This window comes from Aptenodytes forsteri, unplaced genomic scaffold (genome assembly GCF_000699145.1).
Source record: "Aptenodytes forsteri isolate BGI_AS27 unplaced genomic scaffold, ASM69914v1 Scaffold391, whole genome shotgun sequence".
In the NCBI taxonomy this organism is placed as follows: Eukaryota; Metazoa; Chordata; class Aves; order Sphenisciformes; family Spheniscidae; genus Aptenodytes; species Aptenodytes forsteri.
Window position 1 is genome coordinate 665,065 of NW_008795920.1, and position 12,741 is coordinate 677,805.

Here is a 12,741-nt window from a genome sequence, read left to right on the forward strand (position 1 = left end):
TGTGCGCCGTGTGGGGCTGCCTGTCACTGTCTCTCCCCCCGGTGGCCTTGGGTTCCCAAGGCTGTTAAGTTCTTTTTTTTTTTCTTTTTTTTTTTTTTTCCTTTTTTGCATCCCTGCTGTTCTCTCTTTTGTTCCCCACTGCCACTGCGTGTGCTGCATGCTGGTCCCTAAGGGGGCACCTGCGCCGTCTTTGCTTTCCCGCAGCCAGGTGTTTTGCTCAGCTGCTTGGCCAGCAAAATGCAAAAACCCCAAAAAACAGCAAAACTCCCAGAGGGGGCCCAGATCTGACGTCTCTCCGAGGGCTGCTCCAAGCACAGAGCCCATCTCTGCCCGTGGCCGCAGCAGCAGTGAGTGATGCCCCGTCCTCCCTGCCCGCCCGGCGCAGGGCTCTGCGCTCCTGTCCCCACCACTGCGCCCCTGGGTTTGCGGGCACCCGGCAAATCCCTGGGGATTGCTGGAGCCGTGCAAGGGGCAGCGGGATGGAGACGTTGAGCCCAGGGTTGGGCAGCCCTTGCTGCCTGTATAAACTGGTCTCCGACGCAAGCTGGGAGCACTGCGCATCCCTAACAGAGCCTGGAGCTGCAGGCGAGCGTGCGCACGCTCTCCCCGTCACCGGGGCACGCTCACTCCCTTCCCACGCATGTGTGCGCCCATCTCGGCCACCCGTGCTTGCCCCAGGTGCCGCGTCCCGGTGGGAGGGGAAGCGGAGGGCTTGGCTTCCTGCTCCGGAGGACTTTGCTGCTTTGTTCCTGCATCCCGCAGTGCATGCTCCCGCTCCCCGGCCCCGCTGCGCAGGGTGCCGTGGCAGGTTAACTCCCTTTCTCTCTGCAGAGGCTGTTGTAACACGCATCGGTGGTTTGTGCCTGGCTGTGCTCCTCTCTGCTGGCCTCTGCTGTTGCATTGATGTTGGAGTCCTTTGTGCCTCTCTTCAGTTTGTAATTTTTTGCCTTTCATAACATGTATATTTTTTCCTGTCTCTTTTTTAATTTCCCCTTCCTTTTTATTTTTTATTTCGAGTTTTTATTTTTTTGGTTCTGTTCTTTCCGATCTCCTACAGACAGTCCCCAGCCGTGACCTCTCGGTGGTCCCACTCTCTACCTTGTACTTGCTGCTTGCGGATCGAGGCAGGAGCCGAGGGGCGGTGGGGGGCAGGGGCTAGACAGAGTTGGCACCGTGTTCACTTTGGTCTCCCACGCTTGTCCCTTTTTAAACCCTTCTTGGATGCAGCTGGGGAAGCGAGCCGAGCCCCGCGTGCTGCTGTCGGCAGGCGTTAGCGCAGGCAGCTAGGGTGTCCCTTCTCTGGCAGGTTTGGCCTTTGGGCTGCTTTGCAGGAGAGAAGCCGACCCCCACGTCCCCTCCTGCAGGGCTGCCGTGGGAGTGGGGCCATCGGGTCCCTGCGTGCCCAGCCGGGGCTGCCAGGATCCTCCTGCTGCCGTCAGCAGCTAACGGGGCAGGAAGGGAACGGAGAAGATAGGGGGGCGTTGCGGGGGGCCAGGCAGGCAGGTCAGTGCCCCCTTTGAGCAGGGCGCAGGACAGCCAAGGCACCGCTCGTCCTTATAACCCGGAGGACCCCACATGGCCATGCAGACCGCCAGCAGCGCTTGCTGGCAGTGGGGAGACGGCTCCATCCTGCCCGGCTGTGGCGTGCAAGGCGCTGCCAGAGCTGTGTCCCTGCTGGGGGGAGCCACCAGCCGGGAACCACGGCTGCCGGCATGTGTTCGGAGGAATGAGCTGGGTTTCTGCCATGGGTGGGCTCAGGTGCCGGCGCGGCTGGTGGCTCCGCTTCCCCCGGCCATCCGGGCGTGCTGAAGAGAAGGTGGCAGTGCTGGCTGGGGCACTGAGGCAGTGAGGAGGGGACACGGGCAGGGACAAGGCAGCAAGGAGAGGATGTAGGCAGGGACAGCGGGCAACCCTCTGTCCCACACAGGCAAATGCTTGCCTGGACAGCCCTTGCTCCCCCTTCACGTGGTCGGGCACTGTCTGGAGGCTCTTTAGACCCCCCAGCGCACCCAGGAAGGCTCTGACTCTGTGGTCCCTCTTCGGTGAAGGTTTATCCCCGCGTGGCTTCCCTGGAGCCGAAGGCCACAGTCTGTCCCAGTGCCAGGTCTCACCCAAGGACCCTCCTCAGATAGGCGTCTTTCCTGCAAGAATTTTTGCTCTGGGGGAGAAGGTCGTCTGTACAGTAAATTGGAAGTTTGGAGGGGACGGGCTGCAGGCAAGGCCACAGTTTAAGATGCTGCCAGCATGACTCTGCCTTCCCCCCTGTCCCTGCCTGTTTCGGGCACCCCCGGGGTGCTGCCAGTGGTGGAGGCTCTCCCAAAGCTCCTGACCGTGCCTGGAAAAGAAAATCACCCCCTTCTGGAGTGATTTTGGCTGTGTTGAAAGACCTAGGTTCGGTGTCTGCATACGAGACTGACCCTCAGCAGCAGCCAGGGCACTTGGCTCCTACCCCCGGTGCTGCCCCCCACCCATAAGAGGGTGCCGGGCCAGGCTGCCTCACGCTGCTGCGGCACGGCTGCCCGAAACACCTTCACTGGGAGGATTTTGCTGCAGATGGGATTTTTGAAGGAAATCTTGCAAAGAGGGATTTGCTTTCTGCCAAAAAGTCTTTCTTTGGGGATGAACCCGATGGTTTTGGCTGAGACCCCCCCTGAACTTTTAGTTTTCAGCCGAAAACGAACAGGAAGGCAAAATTTTGCAGAGGGGAGAAGGTGTCGGTGTCGATACTGCATCTACTGCCTGCCCTCACCCCTGGCAGCACCCTCCAGCCCCGTGGGAGCCCGGCCCCCGGCCCCGTGCTGGCAGCACCTTCACGTGGCTCGCAGAGGTGACGCACAGCCCGAATAGCCCGGGCCGCTCCAGGAAGTGCCCAAGACGAATTGGCTTTGCAAAGTGAGGCTGTTTGAGCCGTTTCCAGTGGACACCAGAAGCACTACCAGCACGGCAACGTATAGCCCCCCCCTTGGTACCACCCCCCTGACTAATCCCTGTGGTGCTATGAACCCAGCAGTACAGACGAGGCCTTGTCACTGGAGGACAAAGATCTGAGGGACCGGGAGAGGAGAATGGCCAATAACGCCAGGGAAAGGGTGCGTGTGCGGGACATTAACGAGGCCTTTAAAGAACTGGGACGCATGTGTCAGATGCACTTAAAAACGGACAAAGCACAGACCAAACTGATCATCCTACAGCAAGCGGTGCAGGTCATTCTGGGCCTGGAGCAGCAAGTACGAGGTATGGTAACAGCTGGCAGGTGCATTTCGGGGCCTTTCTCTCCCCTCACATCTCTGTGTGTGCGTGCATCTCTGTTGTGACTCCTGCTTTCGGTGCGAGGTTCTGTGTTTGCATCGCCAGCAGCACCCTCGGGTGCACTGCGCGGCAGGCTGAGCTTTCCAAAGCCCCGGCCTGGGGTGGATTTGAGGCCGCTCTGTCCGTCTCCCCTCACGCTTAATGGGAATTTGGCACCTGGATCCCATTAAGCAGCTTTGGAAAACTCAGTCCTCAACTCTGAGAGCTGGCTGAGGCACTTGGGGTTTTCTGTAAGCAAGCACATGTTTAAATTGGCATGGTGTTTCAGCCGGGCATGGGGTTTTGCTCTAGCAGGGGTCCGGCCAAGTTACTGCAGCCACTGCAAGGAGCGACAGGCAAAGAGCAGCTTGCACTGAGGTTGTTTTCCTCGCATGGTCCCGTGTGTCTGTCCTGGGACTCTGTCTTCACTCTCTCTTTCGGATGCTGTTGCCATGTGCGATGCTGTTGCCCAAACTGAGGTTGCTTCCCTCCCTTCCTTGCTGTTTTTGGCATAGAGCGCAATCTGAACCCTAAAGCAGCCTGCTTGAAGCGTCGGGAAGAGGAGAAAGTGTCCGGAGTAGTAGGAGATCCCCAGATGACACTTTCAGCTTCACATCCTGGTCTAGGAGATGGTCACAACCCTGTTGGACACATGTAAAGGTATCGTCCCCCGCCCCGTGATCCCAGCACCCCGCTGCGGGTCCAACCCGCTGCCGACGCGCGCTGCTCTGCTTTGGCTGCTCAGCCCCACTCGTTCAGCACCAGCCAATGTCCTTCTTAATTTACCTTAAGTAAATGACTTGCACGTGCCTGTCGTTTGCTCGTCCGTGGACACCAAAAGCCTCTGCCCCGCAGGAGAGGTGCAGCCCCGTAGCCAGGACAGAGAGTTTTGGTGCTCTCGCCACCCTGAGCGAGCTCAGCCTTGCTCTGCGCCTTCCAGCCCTGTCCCAGTTGGCTACTGGAAACCAGCAACTCCTTTGCCTGGTGGCCCTATGGGAGGGAGTGTGCAGGTCCCAGAAATGCCAGGAGAGGCGCAGAAGGTGAAATCCCTCCAGCGAGACCGTGGCAGGCGCAGGCTTTGCTGGGCTGTCCCCGTTTTTAAGGGAACCCCGTGCTTGGCCAGGAGTAGCTGAGCCTGTTTGGCCCGAGCAGTGCAGGGATGTCGGTGGGGGATTGAGCAGATCCAGGAGCGGTGGGTCAGAGGCTGACCCTGTCAGGGGGCTCAGCCCCCTCTGCGGGGCTGCAATGCCTCAGCCCGTAGCACCCGTGTGCCCCGGAGTGCATGGAGGGGCCATGGTCCCCCGACGTCCCCTGCGCCGGTGGGTGCCTGGGGCTGCCCTGAAAGAAAAAAAGGGCAAAGCCGGTGTCTTGGCAGAATAGCGAGCGTGTGTCTCAGCTCTGCTGCAACCACGTCGGGGCTGACTTCTCCGGCAGAGACAAGGCTGCAGCAGGGGGGCTTGCGCCCCCCCCCCATGCAAAGAGCAGAGTTTTATTTGAGTTTCTCTCACTTCAGGCTTTTGGTTTTTTTATTTGTAGATCTTTTTGTTCCTCTGGATAGAGAGATCTGTAGGAAGAAAACCCTCGGTGTGACCTGCAACCTTCTCGAACCATAAACTTTAGTACTGCTAATACTGACACACGTGGATGGATCCTGGCATGACGTAAGGGGTGGAAAAAACACCTTGTCAAAAACAAAACAAAAACAAAAAAATTGCCTTAAGTATAAAGTGCAGAACAGTCAATACATATCACTCAGTTAGGAGGGGGTGGCGTGTTCTCTTGGCTTGTTCACAAGCAGCCAGCAGCAAAATTGTGCCTAAGCTCAATATTTCTTTTTTAAAAAAAAAGAACATTAGTTATGAGATTTTTTATGTAGAACAAATAGCAATGCCTTTTGGTTTTTTTAGCTTCTTTTGCATATGTTTTGTAAGCAACGAAAAGAATTTTTTTTTGTATAAAAAAATGTCTTGTACCCCACGCTTTTCTGCTGCTGTTTCTATAGTTAACGTTGCATCTTTAGGATCAACCAGAATATTAAAATTGTATTAAGAGAGACTGGATATAAAGAGAGGAATTCTCAGATTCGGCTCTGAAAGCCACTAAAAGCGAATGTAGCCACAGTGAGGGGATGTTCTTACTTGCCTGGCTTGTACCTTCCATTATAAAAAAACAAACTCATGTGCTGAATTCACCATCTCTTTGCTTTGGCCACTTCTGATTTGGGAAAAGGAAGTTAAACTGCAAAGCAAGTTGCAGCAGTATCCCTCAGCGGTGCTCCTGCTCCTCCCAGGAGGGGACTGAGGTCCATCAAGGGTCTCTGCAAGATTTGCTTTACTCCTGGAGGATCCCAGAGGCCGTGGTCCCGCCTGGGAGAGGAGGTGCCTCGCGGCTGTCCCAGAGCGTCGTGATGGGGAGGACAAGCTGCTGGGAGAGAGCAGGCCTTGGGGGGTCGAAGAGAACCGAGGGACTGGGGCGCTTTCAAGGTAAGCAAAGAAGCAACACAGATGCAAGACGAAAGCCCAGGGCGGAGGAAAGCGCCTCTTGCCCATGAGTCTGAGCTAACACCCGCTGTCAGAGGCGCTTCCAGGGGCAGCGCTGAACAAAGACGAACTGAACAAAGCTGGAGGACTGGGAAGAGGCAGAGGCGGATGGAGCAAAGGCAGCAGCGGGACACCGTGCTTGGTGACCTTGCAGCAGACGGATCCGCGGACGCTGGTGGCAGGCAGCAGAGCACAAGGTGGCAAGAAAAGGAGCAGCTGCCCGGCACGTGCGCTCGCTCCAGCCCTCAGCACGCCGGGACCAGCAGCAGGATCCCTGTCTCTGCGCAGCTTCTCCCCACACTGGAGGCACCACCATCAGAAGTGCAAAACGCTGCAGGCGTGGGGAGAGAGGTGGTTTCACACCCCACCTTCACTTGCTGTCATATCTCCAAAGCATCCTTGGAGGCAAACTCAGCTCAGCATGCCACCCGGCTTGCCATGGGGATGCAGAGTGGCCGCTGTCACCTGCACGTGGGCTCCTCTCTCTGTGCTGGAAAGGAGGGGAGCAGCGAGCGCCCATCCTGTGTGAGATGCTCCAGCAGCCAAGCTGGGCCAACGATGCCTTTGCTCCAAGGGCTTCCCAGTGTCACTCCAGACCGCTCCGGTGTGCTCAGCGGGAGGAAGACCCCCGGCAGCCCTACCGCATGGCAGGGTGCCCCGGAGGTGCGGGAGCAAACAAAGGGGTGTTCGGTGGTGCTGAGCTGTGGCAGCCGTTCTGGAGTTGGCAATGGAAAAGCGTCCACTGGGAATTTATTCTTGTTTCTTCCCTCTCCTTCCCCTTCTGAAATACTATGTGCCCAGTTCTTCCCAGCTCTGCAGGTGGACGGGGTCAGCTCCCCACGGGGATGTTAAATCCCATCTCAGCAGTGTCTGTAATGCTCTCGGACTGGGGCCGGCTGCTGCCCAGATCTGCCTGGCAGAGCCCAATCGGGCAGGATAGTTCATGGGGCACGGGTGCTGGCCTGGGGGGGGGGATGTGGGGACAGCAAGTATGGTAGGACCCCCGGCAGCAGGGTCCATCTCTCCCCTCTGCTTCTCTGGCCTGTGCTCCCGGGGAAGCTGTATTGCTTTGGCACAGGGAAAGGGAAGGACTGGCGAACAGGATTATGTCCTGTGGCACTTCCTAGCAACCCCAGGCTTTAGCATAACCTCCTGGTGCTCTTCCGTGCTTGTAGCTATGCTTTGTGGTCCAGCAAAGCCTGCTGGAAATGCTCAGGACATTGCTCACCTCCAACCTACACCTGGGTACCGTGGGCTCAGCCCCTTTAGCATCTCAGAGGAGCCACTTACAAGTGCCAGAACAGTATGAGACTGTCTCTCCCTCCTGCCCCTGGCACCGGCACTGCCCTGGGACTCTGCAAGGTCCAGCAATAGCTCTGAGGCTTTCGGGTGCTCCTGGCTTTCCCTGCCCACAGCCCGCTGCTCCCACCATCGCTTCTGTGTGGTGAGACCTGAGACCACAGCAGCCTCCAGCTCTGTCCCCAGGAAAGCCGGGAAAGGTCAGTGGCTGTGGTCCCTGCAGCCCAGGAACACGCGTTCTTCTTGCCTGTGTCAACAGACATGTTTCAGCCTAATTAGCTCGTCAGGTTACGACACTCTTCCCTCCCTTGGGTTTTTCTGCCTGCTTAAGCACTGGGCAGCGCGAGACGGATGAGGTTTTCCTCTGTGCGTGACAGCCTTGCCCTCGTGGAGCAGCTCCCTTGCAGCAAAAGCTGTGTCTTCCTGAAGCATCCTGCCGGGTTGGGTTGTGCTTCAGATGCTGGAGCAAGTTCAGTTTGGGGATGGTAAAACTGGCAGGGAGGGGGCAGTGCCCCTCCGTAACCCGCCGGCCAGGTCCGGACGCTCAGACAACCCTGATTCATGCTCCGGGGTAGGAATTAGGGACTTGTCAGCTGCTTTCTGCAGCCTGTAAGAGGCTGCTTCATCCCGCGAGCGTTTCTGCCCCGTCGGCAGGACGGTGCTGGGGCTGGCGGGGCGCTCGCTGCTCGGGGTTTTCTGCAGGCTCAGTGCCACTGCCCCAGGACCGGGGAGGGATGGAGCAATGTCCCAGCCCTGGCAAGCTTGAAAACGTACAAAAAAATTAAAAAGTGCTTCCCCAACACTTTGATTTTGCAACAAGAATTTGAGGTGGCAGTCACGTACAACTGGATTTAAAGAAAAGAGATTGTAGTCAAGAAAAATCCAGAAGCTCAACAAAATGGGAAATGTGAGAAGATTTATGATTTGTTCAAAATTTTGCTGAACTCCTTCATCCCCTCCAAGTCCTGGCTGATGCTCTGCAGGCCGGGGGGGACTCCTGATGAGGCAGAGCCTTTCCCATCGTCCCCAAACCACCAGGCATTGCAACAGAGATGGGGCTTGTAATCTGCATTTAGGTGGCCTAAGCTGTTTTCTTGGCAGCGAAACCAGCGGACTTCCTTGGCAAGGCTTGGATGAAGGTCCTTGAGCATAAACCCCCAGTGCCAGGGTTCGGAGGAGATCTTGGTTCCTCCAGCATGGAAGCGCAATGTCGGGGGCTGGTGGTGCTGTGCCCGGGAGCTGCCTCGATGGTGCAGGGTGCTTTGTGTGCCATCACGCTTGCTGCCTGCGCCAGCCCAGCGCAGCCTCGGTGGCATCTCTGCTCTCCAGGTGCGTAGGGAGCAATTGCGGAGTGCAGCAAGGAACAATTACTTTGGCTTGCCAGTGTGTTTGGCTCAGTGTGAACGTGGTGTCTGTAACCTGCCAGGGAAAGTGGCTTTTCTAAAAACGAGCAGTCACATGCTGTCCCCAAAATACCACCAGGCCAGTCCTAAAATATCAGCCTGTTGCAATTAAACTCTCGTCTTCAGGTGTCATGGTCAGAGAGGGCCAGGGTCTGTGCCCTCCCTAGCCCACGGCTCTGCTGGCGTTCAACTGTGCCATCTTACAGATCCCTTCTCTCCCCAGACTTGCTTCTCTGCCTGTCTGCATGTCCCTTGCGCCGGTGGTCCTGCACAGAGAGGGGTCACGGATGGGTGACATGCTGCAGGGTGGCATTCAGTTTTCTGCTTCCTCTCTCAGCCTTGCCTGCGTGGGTTCTCCTGAGTTGCGTGCCCCTCAGCGCTGGGGGCCAGAGAGCCCCCGCAAAGCCTCCTTCGTCAGAGAGGGAATCAGGGGAGAGGCCACCTTCCCCTGTGTGCATTTTCTAGTTTCTCTTTTCCCAGGCCGCAGTAGCTCAACTGTATCGCGGTCAAACAGCAGAACTGGGGTCCCAGGCGCGCAGCTGCCATAGGACACTTCTTGTGTGGCAGGGCCAGCCGCTGGGGTGCAGGCCCTGGATCTCTAGCCCACGGGACCTCCTCTTTCCTGCCCCTCAAGCAGCCCTCTGCTTCCCTGCACATCCTACCCGAGAGCTGTGCGTGCCACCAGGTGCTGGGGAGCGTCTGGGATCCAGTTTATTAACAGTAAAAATTGCAGATTTTTCTTCTTTCACCCTCTTCACCTGCTTTCGCCCCAGAGCAAAACAGCTGCAGCCTCCCCGAGACAGCACCTTTATGGTCTCTTACTGAGGCACTCGACATCGACGGGTGGTGGTAGCAGCCTGCCTGCTCCTCCTCACAACCCTGCAGCCGCTGCCAGCGCACCCCAGGGAGCAAAATTCCAACTAACCTCTGGTTTGGCAGTCGCTCCCCTGCCTGTGACCCGCCAGTCAGACCTACTCGGAGCCAAGCAACTGCCTGGCTTGAGTTCAGCTCCAGCTCTTTGCCAACATCTCCTCTGGCTCTCTGCTCCCCTGCGTTTACAGCTTGTGCTGGTACCCTACGGAGGTGTGTTAGCAGGAGGGACAGGACCTGGGACATCTGGATCCCAGTCTGTGCCCCTCCTGTCTGCACTGAGCTCCAGCCTGGGAGCAAGGGGCGCAGCAGCACCTAGGCAGATGGTTTGCAGGAATCAGGGCAGTCGAGTTAGCTGGGCACCCCGAGATCCCGCATCTGGCTGTCGGGAGCAGGTCCATGCCAGCCGCATACGGTGGGGTCAACTTGCTGCCCCTTCCCTGTGTGCCGTCACTCCAGGACCAGGGGTCTGGCTGCTTTGCAGCTGGGGTTTTTGCCTTCTCCAGCAGACAAATGCAGAAGTGTGATACGGAACCTCCCCAGCTGTGACTTCAGTGAACGGCTTCTTCCCCTAGCCCGTGTGTCGGTGATGAGCTGGTTTCCTAGAGGTTTTGCACTCGCTGCCCGGTAGCGATTGAACAGGAAGGACAGAATCAGGCTGGGATTTCCCCAGGAGTCTGCAATTTCAGGTTCAGTGCAGAAGCTGCTCTCAAAGGTCCTCTGCGTCTCACGCGTGTACCCACTGAAGCCAGCAGAGCCTTTGGGCCCTGGGCCCTTGCTGGGCAATTCAGCACATCCTCCCCCTCGGCAGGCGGGGGGGGCTTTGAGAAACAGGAGGCTTTTGAAACCCCCGATCCCCTCCATCCCTGAGCTTTGCTCCCATGGAGAGGCTGCCAGCTTCAGTGCCAGTGGAGCCCATGGTCCTATTGCAGGCCCTGCTGTGTGCTATGCTGGTGACTCCGGGCCAGCTCCAGTTTCAGCGAGCCCCTGACTGGGGTTTTAGAAAAGAGCTGAGAACGGGGAGGTGAAGCAAAGCCAGTACTGGAGTTGGGCCAGGACAAGCCATCGGCCCCCGATGTGCGGTGCTGGCTAACCTGGAGCAAGCCGCAGCCCCTGGATTCCCCCGTTCCTGCTTGACACCAGCAATAGCAAGACCTGTTTTCCGTACCACAAGCTTGCACAAGGTCTTTGCCCTGTTATATCCTATGCAAGCCCCTCTCCTCTCCCCCGGGGCTCTCCAGATCCCGTCCCAGCCCATTCTCTCTGCTCTTGTCCATGACTTCTGAATTCCTGCTCCCTGCTGCTCTCAGGGTCCAGCTTCATTTCTAGCAGCTCCAAAAGCATTTCAAGACCTGTGCCCTGGAGCTGGCGGGGGGTAGATGAGGGGTGAGACCGCAGGAACACCCCTTCCAACTCATGCTGCAGGAGCTGAGCACTGAATTGGAGGGGGCAAGGCCTGGCCCTAGGGCTCTTCCACACACCCTTCACCTTCCTGTGCCTTCTGCTCGATGCTTGGCAGCTCGCTGCCAGCATCCTTCATCTTGCACCATCTCCCCCAGTACCCCTGAATGGAGAAGCTGTGTCCCACCTCATTGCTGCCCGGCTCTACGGGCTGCTCCGTTAATGCCTGAGCCTCAGGCTTGGCTTGGCTGGTCTTCCTTCAATCGCCTCAAAGCCTGGAGGTGTGTTTTCCTTCTCCCTGCGCTCCCCAGTCTCTCTAACCAGCACCTCCGAGCTGTTTCCCTTCGTGCACAGCCACCGTGGGTTTCTTCGCAGCGGGGGAGAACCGTGCCACCAGCTGCCCATATGCTGGGGCGGAAGCGGGAGGATTTGGGAGGTGGATGCCGCAGGTCGGTCCTGTGGCACGGCTGCCTCTCCCTGCCCTGCTGCCCTTGGGGCAGGTGTGGGGGGACCCGGTGCTCTGTGCAGAGGTTTGATCTCCAGGGCAATTCACCCCTTCTGGAGAGCCGGCAGCTGCGGTGCCTTTGCCTGCGTGACGCCGCAGGCGTCTTTTCTGCCAAGACTTCTGTGTCCATCTTGCATCCCACCCTCGGGGGGCAAGAGGCAGCCCTGCCATGGGTCTTCACGCCGGTATTTCTGTTCCTCTGCTTTTGTACACCTCTTTTGCTCCTCAGGTCTTGCAGTACCCACCCTGGTCCAGCCAAGCACCCACCATGTTGGAAGGAGAGGAAATAAAACTCGCGCCCTGTTACATCTTGGCAAAGTGCAGCTGCACCAGTATGGGAGAGCAAAGGGGTTTGTGCTTCAAAATGGGGTGTCCTGGGTACCGAGGCCTCTTGCCGAAGAGCATCTCTGTGCCCTGCATCCCTGGGCTGTGCCCTGGGGAGCCACGGAGCTCCCCGCAGCAGCTCCCACAGCAGCGAGCTGGGGACGCTGCGGTTCCCCCTTCCCGGTGCCACGTCTTCCCAAATCACTTGAAACCCACCAGCTTTTGAGCAAACCTTGTAACAGGGGGCCTCTCGGGGAGGGAAGGAGCCGTGGGAAGCCGTGCACCCTCCTGCCAGCAGTGGTTAATTTGCCGGGAGAGGGGAGAGGAGGAAGAGGCACCTGGTGAAGCAGAGCAGGGATGACCCCAACCACATGCTTGGACCTCGCGGTCTGCAGGAAATGACCCATTTTCTATGGAGGGCTCCAGCTCGTTGGGGGAACAAAGCGTTACTGGGTTGCTCTTTCTATATATTTTTGTAGGACGGGGGGTGGGAGAGCAGATGGGAGATGCCTGCGGAAGTTGTTTATTTTTAACCCCGTAGAAAGTTTTGGGTTGTTTTTGGTTTTGGTTTTTGGCCTTTAAAAAAAAATGGTCCTTGCTTTTGATGTTTATGCTGCCTACCTGTAAATCCAGATGTACTTAAGTGGCTGAAATCCTTGTTCTTAAATCAGATACACATTATAGTTTTGAACTATATATATAGTAAATATATATATATATATGCCTAACCCAGCAAAAAAAAAAAAAATAAAGTATTTGGGGGTGGGGAAATGCGTTGTTCTTTGAAATGAATCACAATTGGAGGATAAAATTGTGTTTCTGAGTGCCTCAAGATATGAATTGTTTTCATTTTTTTAAATAATTTTATACAAGTGTCAAAACAGCTGGCTGGATTATTTGGAATTTTTAAATAATCCTAACTTTTTTAAAGTAGATTTTGAGAACTGTCCTGTATATAACAGTAATGTAGCAATAAATGTGACATTTTATAACAATATTACTTTTTTTCCCCATATCTGTCTTTCAGATGTTGTATACCTATGAATGAAAAGTTGTAATAAAGGTTTTACCTTGTACTAAAAAAAAAAAAAAAAAAAAAAAAAAAAAAAAA

The 12,741-nt window shown here is 56.5% G+C and overlaps 1 protein-coding gene across 7 annotated transcripts in view; it reads left to right on the top strand.

The window, feature by feature from the left end:
* TCF3 (transcription factor 3) overlaps positions 1-12,625 on the top strand; it is an 81,653-nt gene extending 69,028 nt beyond the window's left edge. For 3 of the 7 annotated variants that reach the window (XM_009284870.2, XM_009284873.2, XM_019473554.1), the window contains exons 13-14: positions 3,804-3,948; positions 4,825-12,625. In XM_009284870.2, coding sequence (XP_009283145.1) covers positions 3,804-3,946 — 143 coding nt within the window. In that variant the 3' untranslated portion in view covers positions 3,947-3,948; positions 4,825-12,625. Of the gene's footprint in view, positions 1-3,007; positions 3,235-3,803; positions 3,949-4,824 lie in introns of all 7 variants that reach the window. The other 4 variants (XM_009284877.1, XM_009284874.2, XM_009284872.2 and 1 more) reach the window with 2 other exon arrangements.
* The last annotated feature ends 116 nt before the right edge of the window (positions 12,626-12,741 follow it).